Source organism: Lepisosteus oculatus, chromosome 8 (assembly GCF_040954835.1).
Source record: "Lepisosteus oculatus isolate fLepOcu1 chromosome 8, fLepOcu1.hap2, whole genome shotgun sequence".
Lineage (NCBI taxonomy): Eukaryota > Metazoa > Chordata > Actinopteri > Semionotiformes > Lepisosteidae > Lepisosteus > Lepisosteus oculatus.
This window is the reverse complement of record NC_090703.1, coordinates 43391420-43407178: the sequence shown is the minus strand read 5'-3', so window position 1 is coordinate 43407178 and position 15759 is coordinate 43391420. Positions and strand designations below refer to the sequence as shown.

The 15759-nt window shown below is 36.3% G+C and overlaps 1 protein-coding gene across 1 annotated transcript in view; it reads right to left on the bottom strand.

Moving 5' to 3' along the window:
* The window catches only part of ar (androgen receptor), a 58798-nt gene that overhangs the window by 33589 nt on the left and 9450 nt on the right, over positions 1-15759 (bottom strand). Inside the window, exon 2 of the mRNA XM_006632763.3 lies at positions 2611-2762. Within this exon, the coding sequence (XP_006632826.1) occupies positions 2611-2762 (152 nt within the window). The remainder of the gene's footprint in view (positions 1-2610; positions 2763-15759) is intronic.

The following is a 15759-nucleotide window of genomic DNA, read 5'->3' as shown; positions in this document are numbered from 1 at the left end:
CCGTAACAACTCATGTATAGACTGTAATGGCTCCCAAGGCAGGAAAGCCAAGGGCAGAGCTTCTCCCTGAGGAGTATATATCTTTAAGTGACTGCAGGTGTAGAAGCATGTGATTCAATGAGCTTCTCTAAGGTGGTTAAAGCCAAATGGGAATGACTGAGAGAGGGAATTCCTCTGGTACTGCTCAAAAGGGACTAGTGTTAAAGGTTCATATCCTGCTGCCCTAAGTCTGTGACTTAAGGGCTAGGGACATGGGCTGCAACGAGCCTGTAAGATTGAGAGGTGTGACAAAATAGAAAAGGTTAACGTAAGGAGTAAACGTGGTGTAGCCCAGGGTGGTGTCATCTAGCATATGGTTCACTGTGCCTGGCATACTGCGAGCAAAGGGCTTGGTGATCCTGTGTTCACTATCGCTCAGACGCGGTGAAAAGCAGAAATTGATAAAGAGGTTTTCCGACAGAGCTGTGGGCATATTTCACCTTGTGTCCTAAACTGTCTCTGAAAAGAGTACTGAGGAGAATACTGAGAAAAGAAGGTGCAAAAACTTTCCAACGGGCGGTGATGTCTGTCATCATGGGCTGTCCAATGTGGCATCATTACAAGATATAAATAATAACTGTCTAAGTAAGAGGATTCCCAAAATACAAAACACACATGAAATATCAGAGACTTCCAAATCATCAAATCACCAAGTCTGACATGTTGTCCATATTTTTCTTGCTTTCATTATTACTTGTCTGACAAGTAAGATCTAACTTTTGACTCCACATTTATTATTTTAATCTCAATTGATCTACTGTATGTGATGCCGCAAAGGATGCAGTTTCTGAGGGATGGTACTTTCTCCAAAACAATATACGACTCACTGATGCTTTTGTCCATACCATGATGGCCACTAATGGAAACCTTTTACAAAATGGCATCTGCAGACAGTTACTGGAACAGGGAACAGCTGTGGGCCCTGTTCCAGCCTATATAAGTCAATCATCAAGCTGCTAGATTGCTGATGCCAAGCAGAGAGGGGGAAAGAAGAACGAAGCATGGAAGAAGATACTGTGAGAGTGTTTTGGAAACATAAATAATGGAGAGAAGAAATTCACTTGAGGAAAAGAAACATTCTTAGAAAAAAAACGGAGAGTGAGTGTGAAAAGCCATTTTGCTTGTTTGTTAAAAAAACAGTGAAGCTGCCCAGTGTTAAGCTAAGGAAATTCAAAGCTTAGGCAGGAGCTCAAACAGGATTTATTTTAGTTGTTGTTTTTTTATTGCTTTTGTCTAAAATATAAAGCACACTGTCATAAACTACCAGTCTGTCTCAGGGTGTGACTATGTTTACTTGCCTATCTTGTGTGCCCTGTGGACACGATGCCCCCTGAGGCATCATAAGTAGTATAAGGCAAAGTAAAAACTATTATATGCCATAGTCCTACGGTAGTTTCTTGTCTTTGAAATGTTTTATTAAACAAAAATATATATGGTTGAGTAGACTTACCCATTCCCTAGCAAAGGGAACAAAAATTTAAACTACAATGTGAAGATAAAAAACTAAGAAGACAGCCCATTAATTAACCATGGTGTCTTCTGAAAGTATTCACCCCCCATGGATTTTTAACAATTTGGTTACATTAAATAGAAACACGTTTTTATGGAACTTTTTGTCATTGATCTACACAAATTACTTAAAGTAGAAATGTTTATAATTTATAATAAGAGCTTTGAGTGGAGTGTCCAGAAAAGCGCTATATAAGTGTAAGCAATTATTATTATTATTATTATTATTATTATTATTATTATTATTATAATTATAATAGAATAAAAAAACAGACGTGTCTTTTCTTGATTTGACAAGTTTCACCACCCTTACTCTCCAAACTGAGCTCAGGTGCACATGTGAAATCTATCTAAAACTTAAAAGGAGTCCATGTGTGGTCATTTCATTGGTGGACTTGATTTCAGAAGAAATACATCTGTATAATGTCCTTAAGTTGACAGTGCATGTCAGAGCAAAAACTCAGACTCTACCATGAAAACTATGGAGCTGTCCATATACATAGCTGTCCACTACAGAATTAGGACGAGGTACAGATCTGGTAAAAGGTAAAAGAGATAGATCTCAGACTTGGGTGAAGATTCACCTTAAAAAAGGTATAACAGCCCCAAGCATGCTGCCAAAGAAACACTGGTGTGGCTTCAGAACAAGAAGGTCAACATCCTTTAGTGGTCCAGTCAAAACCAGACTTGAATCCCATTAAGAATCTGTGGAAGGACTTGAAGACTACAGTTCACAGATGCTTCCCATCCAACTTAACAAAGCTTGTGCAAATCTGCAAGGAACAATCAGCAAAAATCACAAAATCCAGATATACAAAGCTGTTACAGACATACCCAAGAAGACTAGAAGAAGTTGCTTCCACAAAGTACCGACTCAGCTGGATGAACACTTTAGTAAACAATATATTATATAAATTTAATTCCAATTTTACTTTGAGAATCTAATATAACTAAAGGGATAGCTTAGGAGATACCTTAATAGGAATTTTTCAAAAGTGCTTCTTAGAACACTGAATAGCATTCACTCCTGCCATGATAGAAGTTGTTCACTTCAGGACTCACCTTCAGCTGCTCTTTTGAAGAACACTTTACAGCTGCCGCATGTGAGTGCTCCATAGTGACAACCAGAGGCCTCATCTCCACAAATCAGACACGTCCTCTGAGGCGGAAAAAAGTACTCCATCGGGAACAAATTTTCTCTTCCACTCTCAAATCTTAAATGAGAAAAACAAAGGTGGGGTGATTACACAAATCTGAAACCAAACTGAGATCTTCCCATTCAAATTACAGAACAATCAGAAAAATGTAGGTTAAAAACCAGGAGAAGACGGTCATTTAGCCTTTTTAGCTCACTTGGTTACAAGTTTGAAACCAATCTATTTTTGAAAGATGTCACAGTACCAACTGACCATAATGATACATTTTGAATAACTGACAGATGATTCCAGATTTTTCTGGCCTTAGTGTGAAACAGGGTCTCCTCTTCTTTATATTTTAAGATATACAGTGCCTTGCGAAAGTATTCGGCCCCCTTGAACTTTTCAACCTTTTGCCACATTTCAGGCTTCAAACATAAAGATATAAATTTTTTATTTTATGTGAAGAATCACCAACAAGTGGGACACAATTGTGAAGTGGAACGAAATCTATTGGATTTTTGAAACTTTTTTAACTAATAAAAGAATGAAAAGTGGGGCGTGCAAAATTATTCGGCCCCTTTACTTTCAGTGCAGCAAACTCACTCCAGAAGTTCAGAGAGGATCTCTGAATGATCCAATGTTGTCCTAAATGACTGATGGTGATAAATAGAATCCACCTGTGTGTAATCAAGTCTCTGTATAAATGCACCTGCTCTGTGATAGTCTCAAGGTTCTGTTGAAAGCGCAGAGAGCATCATGAAGACCAAGGAACACACCAGGCAGGTCCGTAATACTGTTGTGGAGAAGTTTAAAGCCGGATTTGGATACAAAAAGATTTCCCAAGCTTCAAACATCCCAAGGAGCACTGTGCAAGCGATCATCTTGAAATGGAAGGAGTATCAGACAACTGCAAATCTACCAAGACCTGGCCGTCCCTCTAAACTTTCAGCTCAGACAAGGAGAAGACTGATCAGAGATGCAGCCAAGAGGCCCATGATCACTCTGGATGAACTGCAGAGAACTACAGCTGAGGTGGGAGAGTCTGTCCATAGGACAACAATCAGTCTTACACTGCACAAATCTGGCCTTTATGGAAGAGTGGCAAGAAGAAAGCCATTTCTCAAAGATATCCATAAAAAGTCTCGTCTAAAGTTTGCCACAAGCCACCTGGGAGACACCCCAAATGTGGAAGAAGGTGCTCTGGTCAGATGAAACCAAAATCGAACTTTTTGGCCACAATGCAAAACAATATGTTTGGCGTAAAAGCAACACAGCTCATCACCCTCAACACACCATCCCCACTGTCAAACATGGTGGTGGCAGCATCATGGTTTGGGCCTGCTTTTCTTCAGCAGGGACAGGGAAGATGGTTAAAATTGAGGGGAAGATGGATGCAGCCAAATACAGGACCATTCTGGATGAAAACCTGTTGGAGTCTGCAAAAGACCTGAAACTGGGACAGAGATTTATCTTCCAACAAGACAATGATCCCAAACATACAGCAAAATCTACAAAGGAATGGTTCACAAATAAATGTATCCAGGTGTTTGAATGGCCAGGTCAAAGTCCAGATCTGAATCCAATCGAGAATCTGTGGAAAGAGCTGAAAACTGCTGTTCACAAACGCTCTCCGTCCAACCTCACTGAGCTCGAGCTGTTTTGCAAGGAAGAATGGGCAAGAATTTCAGTCTCTCGATGTGCAAAACTGATAGAGACATACCCCAAGCGACTTGCAGCTGTAATCGCAGCAAAAGGTGGCTCTACAAAGTATTAACGCAAGGGGGCCGAATAATTTTGCATGCCCCACTTTTCATTTTTTTATTAGTTAAAAAAGTTTCAAAAATCAAATAGATTTCGTTCCACTTCACAATTGTGTCCCACTTGTTGGTGATTCTTCACATAAAATAAAAAATTTATATCTTTATGTTTGAAGCCTGAAATGTGGCAAAAGGTTGAAAAGTTCAAGGGGGCCGAATACTTTCGCAATGCACTGTACTTCATCACAATTTATACTTACAGTATGTCCACTAGGTTGACTTTACCAATGTCTTTGAAGATTTTGAATACTTGAATTAACTACAGTACCTAGTAGTCTTCTCTATGTAAGACTAAAAAAGTGATGGTCATTTTATTTTGACCTTATCTGTGAATTTGACCTTACTATGTATTGTACTATGTATTATAACTATGTATAACTACTAACGAATGTATTGTTAAAAAGTCTAATGATCCTAATACAAATCTCTCACAACCAAATCTGAGTAGTCACCCCTCATATAATTATTTTTATTTATCATGATTAGTCCAAATACTGTATATGCATTATCCTGAATTCCCGTAACTCTAACTTCTACTCAGTAAATTGTGATGTGTCCAAAGTTCTGCAGCTAGATTTATAACTCACACCAGACCCTGGCAGCATATCACACTTACACAGCAGAGTAGCTATAAAACAAAGAAGAAAAGCAAAGATCCAGTAACATCAAATAGCATCAGAATCACTGTCCCTTATATATTAACATAGCTAAGATCTGCACACAGATTAGGTTTAGGATAAGCCACTTGGAAATCATATGTGGGAAAGTCTGTTCCATCAAACAGGTTCTGTGTCCAAATGGATAAGAGGTGTTGTTAAAATTCTGAACTGTCACTGTTTTTTTCCTAGAGTTCTTCTATGCCTGGCAATGCAGTTAAACAAAATGTGTGAAAATAGTTACAATGTTACAGAGCCTATCCTGGCAAGCAACAGGCATAAGGCAAGGATACACCCTGTACACCCTGGATCCCAGTCCAGCACAGGGCAGACTCACAATGGGGCCAAGTTTCCTAGATGTCAATTAACCTTCCAGTATGTTGTGGACTGTGGGAGGAAATTGGAGAACAAAGAATACTCCACACAGATAGCACCCCAGCTCAGGAAAGTGAACCCAGGGCTCCAGAACTACAAAGCAGCAATGTTAACCACTGAGCCACTGTGCCACCAAGCATAAAAGTCATCATTATACATTTACAAAGGTGTAGCTACACAATGCATTTCCAGTTCCGAAACTTATTGCACCTGGGCACCAGATCAGTCAAGTTACTGGAGCAAGTCAGCTTGAAAGCAAACCTTGATCTGTTAAGTGTTTCCATGTCATGAAAGAATTATAAAATGGAGTTTGGTAATAACAAACAGCCACAGCAATGTTATGGAAATAGTCTGGAAAACATTGCAAACAATAAAATAATTAGAAATCTGTTTACAATGAACCCCACTAATGTCTGTCACAAAATGAATGACAAAGTCCATTTAAAGGAAGCTTTCAGAAGTTAAATTATATGAATACAAAAAAACTATTTCCAAATGTATTTTTTTCTTGAAAATCATACATGATTTTATACAATATTTAATTAAATTTGCATTAAATTATATTTTGCAATTTATTTTCTAGTGATGTGATATGAAATGGTCATCTAGGAAAAAGAATTGAGATGCAGACCTAATTTCATTAGTAATAAAAAAGGGTTTGTTGTGTTTTATTTTCCCTTTCACAAATTTAATTGAATTGCTGGAGTGGATGCCAGTTCTTTTCTATCTTGGCAAATATGGAATTGGCAGTAATCCCCTGTGAATAATGGTTAAAGGCAGTGCAGATATAAAGATTTCAGATCATAAAATACAGCAAAAAAATCCACAATGTTCTACTGTTTATCAAATGATTCAAGATAGTAAAGTTAAGAATACAAATGCTATTTACATCCCTGTAGAAGTGAAACAATATAATGGTTGATCGACTAAATACAATGCTTTTGAAATGAGGCAAAGAAGGAACCATCAGGATTGTTTCCCACAGGTGTGCAATGTACTTTAAGAGAAACAAAAAAACCCTGGTTTCTCCATAGTGTGACAACATTCTTTTAAATGAATTCAAAACTGAAGGTATCAAATCAACACTTACATCTAGGCATAAGATAAACTTTATCTTTCTCAGGCATTCAGAACATTATGTCAGCATGTTATCAAGTTGCAGAAGGCAGAAATTAAGAAAAACTTGTCCCTCTCTGCGTATGTCATTGTCCCTTGTCTTTCAAGTGTTCTGGCCTAGAGGCATTCTGTGGCTTTGCATCATGAAACAAATTTGATATGCTTTGTTTGCAAACTTACAGAGTGGCTTAAAATACTATAAAATTTTAAAATGCCAATTTGCAAAATAGGCCAATTGCTTAACGTGCTCCACAGGCATGCTGCAAGCTATTTTGTAACTGGATGATACAATTCATGAAGCTCAATGGAGAACAGTGACTTTAAAGTCTTTGTACTGCTCAAGAGGTGATACTTTATATATGTTTGTGTGTTACAGTTTCCTAGAGCTTTTTGATCCAGAAAAAAATGGATTACCTGCAGTTTTGCAAAAGCTGTAAGGTTCACGTCAAGCAAGTTACAATGTCATTTTGTAATAAGCAAATTTTGCAGTAATGGCTCCTATGATTTAGGCTATATTGCATGTTAAAATAACACTGATAACTCTTTATTCCATGCTGAAAAGAGAAGAAAAGAAACACAACTTTTGTGTTTCTTTTCTTCTCTTTCCAGCATGGAATAAACCTTTACTTGTTCCTTTGGAGCCTACGCATGCTGACGCAGCTACTGCTTCTTGAACTAATATTCATAACTCTTTATGACCAGTTGAAGTCTTCATAATAATTGAACAACTACAGCCCTATATTGGCCATATAAAAAGTTCTAAACCTTAAACATATCATAAGATGCACCATGGCAATCGTTATAAACATTTATGCATCAGTTATGTCTTTCAGAATAAAAGGCATAAAGAGTTATGAAGGTTGTTATAGTACAGTATATTCTACAGTATATATAGGATATAATGTATTCTCATCTACGCTGCAAGAAGGTATACTACTGTAGGTGAAGTGCAACACCTTTTATTTAAGGTACAGGTTTGGAGCACTAGCTTGATGTTTGCTAAAGGCTTTAAAAGTTCTCTTTATAATTAAATATTTAGAGCTGTTTTTGTCCTTTCTTTACATGACCCTCAATAGGAATCCCATTATAGTCTCATATAATGACAAAATGTAACAGAGCCTTCCTTCTGGTTTTGCTCTGAAATCATAAATTTAAAGTTTGAAAAAAAAAAATATGGTACAATGTATTGCTTTTACTTACTGTAAGTTAAATGTGTTGATCAGACAGAAAAACAAAAGTTTAAATTTGTAAATAGTACTTCTTCCCAATATCTTGTTATGAAATCTCTATATTGTACTGCCCAAGTCATATAAAAAGACTCAGTATACAGTATATATACAGTATGCTACCTAAAAATAGATTAAAGTATTTTTAACTATTACTACACTTAGTCAATTATGGTCTTATTCACAGTAGCTTCTTCTGTGAATAGGAACACCTTAAAAACAGACTTATCATTGAATAAAGCACACCTGCCTGCCTTTTCATTAAAAGGGGGATCTGGGTGTCTTTTGATCTTTTCTGCTTGCGTTTGATTAATCAAAAAAGGACACACTCCATCTCACTGTGTGTAGAGAAAACCCCAGAGAAAAATATGTTCCAGCCTTAATTGAAAAAGCTCACATTGATATACAGTATTAACTTGATGAATTATGGCACTTGTGTGCCTTGTTTAAGTGTTCCTGAAGTGTTTAGAAACTTTTCCACTCATGTGGGCTGACTGGTCAGGTAAGATACAGTAGGACAAAATTTGCAGTTTTAATTTGCCTCCAAAACATGCTGGTCTATACAAAAAGAAAAACAAATATGTACCGTATAAACTAGGACATAAGAGTTTGGAACTGTGATGCACACTAACAACATTCTAAATTCCACTTCAAACATAATGACGTCTGCTCGTGGTCTAAATTCAATGCAGCCAGCCTTCATACAGTGCTACAAGCTCTAAGCACGCAACATGCAAATACAAAATCCTGAATTTTGGTTTTAACCCCTCCATATGTAATCACTTCTGCCAGAGTTTGTTAGGGTTACAGTACATGGGCTTTTGATAGTACAACTGCTATACATAGGACTAACCTTCCTCAGTTCCAGGTAGATTTGAGCTCTTTGAAAGATTTTCATTAACTCCAGGCTAGAAAAGAACTAAGAACTAGAACTACAGAAAATGTGTGAGGAAGGTGTGAAGTTTCTTGGCAGGACAGAAAAAAGTTCTGCTGCCTGAGGACTTACTGATTGGACTATGTGTACAGACATAACTATACCATGATGACCTACTCCATAGATGCCAAGGTTTTCATAAGCATAACAAACCCAAGGACAAAACTGGTAACCAAGCGTAATGGCTCTCTAATCGTACTCAAAACATCTTCAATTCTTGGCAGAGAGTCAAAACTGAAATGCACGTCTATGCAGCATGTACTGGAAAGTATTCACCAAATACAACTTACAATTAGACTTACTGTACTACAGTACAGTATATTGAGTTCAGCATGTGGCTTAACCCATTATAGTAATAATAAACAAACTGCTTTCTTGTTCCCACTTACTATGTTGATATGAATTGATTTTTTATCCCTATTTCTGAAACTGCATGCAGTATCTCAGAGTTCATGCTTTCAACTGGAATAACTTGGAAGGCTCCATTAGTATATCATTGTACAAATACCGTGAATATAAAAGAATACATGCTTAAGGGCACTGCTTTCATCAAATGCACTAGTTTTGCATCCTAAATCCTTAAAGCATAAGCTTTTTCCTCTAAAGCCCCCAGGACATCTCTCCAGACTATCTGATGTTCAAATTCAGAACTGCTATTGAAATAAGTGCAAAAAATGTTATCTGTCAATGTTTTATTACACTGTGTAAATAATCAAATCGTTTTGTTTAAAAGCAGTTCATTTTTATATACATATATTTATATGTATAAAATCATTTAGGTTTAACTGAAATTGTTCATTGAGTGTTTTACTATTTGTCTAATTAGTCCTATTGCTATGACTGACATTCATGATTGGTTTCTTCCAACATGCTTTTCATTATTTCCTTTTATTTTGTGGACTAAAACGTTCAGCTTCAAAATTATTTCCCTATTTTTACAGAAAAATAAAACAGGTTTTTCTAAAAATGATTAATCTTACCCAAAGTCTACTGAAGCACTGGCTTCACTTACAGTATATGTTTTCCATTTTAGTTCAAAGTCCCTGTTCCCACTACGATAACCCAAGAATATAGATCCTCCTATAAAGAGTAAGAACAATTGGATAAGATAGACGATTCATCTGCTCACTTACAAAAGGAGATAATTTAATTGAACCAAAAATTTTTTCAGTTTATTTTTGTCCTAATGTAGACCAGATCATGCTGTAAAAAACAGTTTGTTGTGTAGATAACACATGCATTCTTCATGTAACCAAAAAAGCCTCCTCTTAGTCAAATGTGCTTTACAGTCCCTTTACATCTGTTAAGTGTAAAAGAAAAATCAAAGCCAAGTTGTTGACTTTGTCATACTTGAGATGTCCGACACATTTTGTTAAACATTTTCTCCTAGTGGTTATTCACTAATGATTTCAAAAGCAAGTGAAAGAGATGATAATGTCATGGCACCTGTATAATCATGTTTTAATGTGATTCATTTTATGAATAAATAAAATATCAGTGTAAAATTTATATTCAGGTCTTCTGACCGGGAAAGACTTTAAGATCAGGGGTGGCTGTGTTGATAAGACTTTTGATCAGACAGTCCGGCTTGAAAGAACCATGCCCTCCCCAATAGGTTATTACAGTATGTTAAAATCTTTGCACATATGAACTGTGTGTCTGCTTCTTCCAGCTGGGTTGTTGCAGCAGCAGTGTGCAAGAGTAGTTAGGGTTCTGGACTCACAGCTAGTATGTTATGGGTCCAGCTCCCAGGTTTAACACTATTGTAGTCTTCAGCAATACACCTTAAATTGGGTGCCATTTTTTTTCACATCTTGGATCACATCTACGAATAACACAGGGTAGAAAGAGGAAGTGTAGGCAGATACCTTTGACCCGCCCATTTTGGAATGTGCAGTTTTTAAACAAATCACAGATATAGGAAGTTCTGTGCCAATTGGAGAAGGCAACATCACCACTTGTAATCACATGTTAGTATGAGCTGAAAAGGCTCTGGGCAACAAAGTGTTTTTACCAGCTAAATGAATCTGAAGGATCCTCATTTTGGCCTTCTTAAAGTTGTGTCACACACCAAATTGTATACATTCCATGAAATGGCTATTAAATTTATTAAATTGTACATAATTGACATGAGGAAGTTATACATAAACTGTGTTTCTTTTTAACACTAACTTTCCCCAATACTGTGGATTTTGCTTTATGTTTGTGTAATGTGGAGCAAATAAGGTTAAAAAGAAAAACTAAACAATATACAAGCTACTCCAGCCTGCTACAAATCTGTTTAGATGAGGTTGTCACAATCTGGTGGCAGAGTGGGATTACTAGTGGTTTTAAACCATCCCTGGTGGATTAAAGAATGGAAAACTAAACCAAAACATGGATGATGTAGTAAAAACTCTGAACACTTGATGCAGCGATAGGCACAAGAGACATTACAAGCCCAGATAATGGCCCAAAGGGAGTCAGCGGTGTCACTACTTGAAAAAGACCCTGACATTACTATTCTCAGAGATCAGGCTAGGAAATAGATACTACTTTTCCAGCCATGGGATGTCATCCCCGGGAACTGTTTTTAGTTTTCAATTAGGCAAATTGGGCCACAGAGTCCCACACATTTTTTAAAACAATGCTCTCATAAAAGATGAACATTTCATCTGTTACAGTAACATACTGTACATTGGAAGGGAGATCAGAACTAATCCAGGAAATCGCTAATCTCAATGCAAAATTGGTCTAAGCCTTGATATACTGCACAGTGCCATCACCCTAATGTTGCCTATATGCTCAGAACAAGACTGCTAAATAATTTACTACAAACAAAATCTAAACTAAAACTACCTCGCTTTTCTTTTCAGATCTACTGATCATAGAGCATTATTCTGTCCAAAAATTCAACACCCATGACAACGGGTCATAATTTATTCACATAAAAAGAAACTATGTATTATGGGCAATAGACTGAATTAATTAAAGACTGCAAAATATTCATAACAGTAATTGTAAATGTGATCAATGTACAGTATGTCATGTTAAAGGCAATTAATGTTTAATATACAGTGGTACCTCCTTCTGTCTGATTTCTTAAGCTCTCAAAAGCTAAACAAGGTTGAGCTTTGTCAGTACTGAGATGGGATGCCTCTAGTGAAAACCAGGATGCTTCTGTAAAATGGTGTTGGTGGACCAGTAGGTGGCACTCTTACTTTGCACAGTATAATGCCTGGCGACACTGTATTGTACAAGGTACTGTCTTTAAAATTAGACATTGAAACAAGGTCCTGACTACTTTATGACTCATTAATGATTTGATGGCATGGGGCATGGAAGTTTAAAAGCAGGGGAGTTAACCATGTTGTTCTACATAAATGCCACTCTGGGACTGCACTACCTGGCTCTTCCAAAGTTCATTCTTAATTCAGCTGCTGAAGCAGTTCCTCAGTTCTCTACTTTATCTGTTGTATGTTACAGCTGCTAGTGTATAATGGGTGCCATTCATTACATTATTCGTTATTCATTTTTTTCAATGGTAGATATAGTGGGTCTTATCCTATGTGTGATGCATTTTGGTATACTTTGAGATGAAAAGTGTTACGAAATGTGAAGAGAATGTCAAGATTTCCACAGATGGAGGAAATCTCTTAAATCTTCTTACACAAAGATTATTGGATGACTACATTACATATACTGTAGTATGTTAGAATGATTTGGACTTTGTTAGGAATTAGATACAGTATATCCTTTAATATACATTTCATTTTAATGACCCCAGTTAACTATTTTATTGACTACCTTTTGATTTATAGCTTGATGTTGCTGTTTTGTGTTTAATTATTGATTGCTGTGTCTGTTACTTATTTTTTGCCAATTAGAAATTGATCAACTGAAACTAGTAATTAACAACCTTAATTCTTTAAAGAATACTATGTGTTCCTTCTCTGATGTTTTTGCTTTTGCGCTAATGAAGATCTATAAGTCAGAACATGTCAGTTTAAAGCATTACGTTTCTAAAGGACATAGATTTTATTTAAACAAGAGTTGCTATCTTTCTACCCCGGCCCAAAAAAGAATTTATCAAATTCAATCAAAGTCCATCAAAAAAAGGACCAAATTTATTAAGAACACTCTCAGCTAAATAATGCTAAGCTGTGTGTTTTATGGTAAATTGTTAAATATGTTGTTACATATTTTTTATTACACACATATACTGTATGTACATTTTATCAAAATCTCACACACACCTGAAGAAGGCTCAATAGCCAAAACATTGTGCTTTTTCTTTCTACATTTCAGCATGGAAATTAACCTTTAGTTGTTCCTTTGCTGTCCAAAGAAACTCCCCACATGAACTTCAAGTAGTACAGTATATAAGGTTTAGACATAAGTAACAATAATCACGGTGTCTCACAGATGAATTCAGCAGTTCTGACTACTAAGCCAATAAAATGATAGCACTATGAGGACAGCCAGTTCTCATGAAATGAATGAATTGCATTATGCTTAATCTTAATGAAAGGGTCTAGTTTCAGGGGTTCATCCCCAAACCCCAAAATCAGAGGAAGACGTTCAAGCCTCCATCGCATGGTGATGGAATATTGTGATACTATATGGAAAATACAACTATAAAAAGTGACACTGGAGGGATGAGTGAGAACATCACCATAAGAGCACACAAACACACTAAGGCTGGATATAGTTCTGGATATAATTTTGGTGGTACTACATGAGTAAAACATCACAGCAATGGCACAAGTACATAAGAAATGACTTAGAATGATTTATTTACTTCTTAATTTCAGAGATGCATTCTGACATCTTCATAAATCAAGAGCCATTAATAAATGCAAGGCTATAAGAGAAACCTTCAATTGTTTCTGTGTGTACATTTAGTCTATAATTTTTAAACATACTACTGATGCTGAATGTTTACTGTGCTGGTAAAATAAGAAACCATTAAGTCCTTTAAAAATTCTAGCCCAATGTTGACTGAGACAAACACTATGAAAGCACAAATTTGATTGACTTAATACTAGTGCCATGATCGGCATTCCTCCTCTTAAGGGTGCTCTGACCCTTTCGCATTTTAGTTTATTACGTGCACCTGCCCCGTTAAGCCTGCCGCTTCCACTGTTCCTCGCTCAGCATTGGAAGATGGATGCCACAAGCCTTTCCTATTCCACGGGCTAGCGGGTAGGACGAATGTGTCTTCCCAGTTGTCCTTTTCTAGTTACTTCCAGATTATACCGTCTGCATAGGGTCTTAAACTACACACTTCACGGGAGCCTGGACTGGCACCCGTGACAACTAGCTCCAAATCCAATAACACTGCCGGTGGCAAACAACAAGAGATACTTGAAATAACATTTATTTCTAATTACAAACTCCAAAATACCAAAGATAAAAATAATTAAAATGATATAATGGCCATATCAATTCACTAACTGTAATTATATACTGTAAGCATGATACTTCGGCTCTATGGGAAACTATATATTCTCATAAACTCCCTCATAATAACCATTCATGAACTACTGTACATACATAAAGAGCATTTGCAGGTAACAATTCAGGATTAATGCTTTTTGCAAAATTAAAATGCAGTTTTACATTTATACTTTACAAGTAGGTCAAATTCTTGCTGAAGTACTGGCAGAAGTGGAACAGAGCAGAATCTGATCACTTCAAGGAGAGAAGGTAACTCCTAGGGTAATTCCTAGTGACATTTTAAACTGACTTCATGCACATAAATAGCACCCGTATGACCTTCTTGTTAAAGAAATACACACATTATACGTTATTATAAAAATATATACAACATTTGCAAATACGTTGATTTGGAAAACAGGGATGTCAAAGAAAGACAAACCAGAACTGTGTCGAAAAGTCAAATAATCTTAATTTTAATAAATCCATGTGGGTACTGAAATTTCGTCATTCATTGTCTCTTGCCAAACTGTACAAAAGCCACCGGCCATAGATTGCTATCTTAGCAGACGTCAGTGACCTTTGTTTATTTTATAATTCTCTTGAGAAATAAGAAATTAGTGACAAGTTTCAGACACAATATTGCATTCTGCTCTATTGTAAAGATGGGTAGATAGGCTGTGATAGCTCATGCAGGAGCAAAATAAAAACAAATGTTTGGGGAATAATCACATGGCAGCTAAACAGGAAATAAAACAAATATTTCATTAGAGAGTAAATCTAAAAGTTAATTTTCAAACAAATGAACATACATTGGGTTTATGTGTAACCTTCAGGTTTTAGCGCATTAAAGAAAGCAAAAGGATAAAGAAAAAAGTACTTTGATAGAATTTCTATTATTATTAACTGAGTGACTGTTTATTACTTTGTTATCTACTTTGAAAAGCACAACTTTTAGCTCCTACAGACTACCCTCTTGCCTATTTCTTTTGCAGCCTAAAAATACAGGACCTTCCCAAGGATCTGTAACTTTTCAATTTTGCATCATGTCTATGTCCCCGCTGGTGTGAAGGGCAAATACTGCCGCCAAACTATCATTTCACTTTGCTAGAATCACATCATATTTGCCAAGACGTAAGCCTTAATGTACTGTCCCCATTAATGCAAGAAGATCAGGAGAAGAAAATGCAGCAAAATCAGCTGTTAGGATCTTCACAGTATCTAATACACCCTGCTTTTTATAATTAGATAAGAATTTTGTTTTTGTACAGTACCTGTAAATATACAGGTATAATGCAGAAAGGGGCTGAATAATTTTCAGCATAGTAACACAGTATGGAAAGACATTATACATTATTTAATTTAACACAATTATAGGAAACGGTTTTACTTGAGGAACAATTTTTTTAGTTTCCACAGCATTCTTTAAGCTGGTGGACATTGCCTAAATTGTTAAAGTAATAAAATTCCCCTTTGGAGTATCCACAGGTTTTTAAAACAAAGTATCATTCTTTGCTTGTACACAAATTA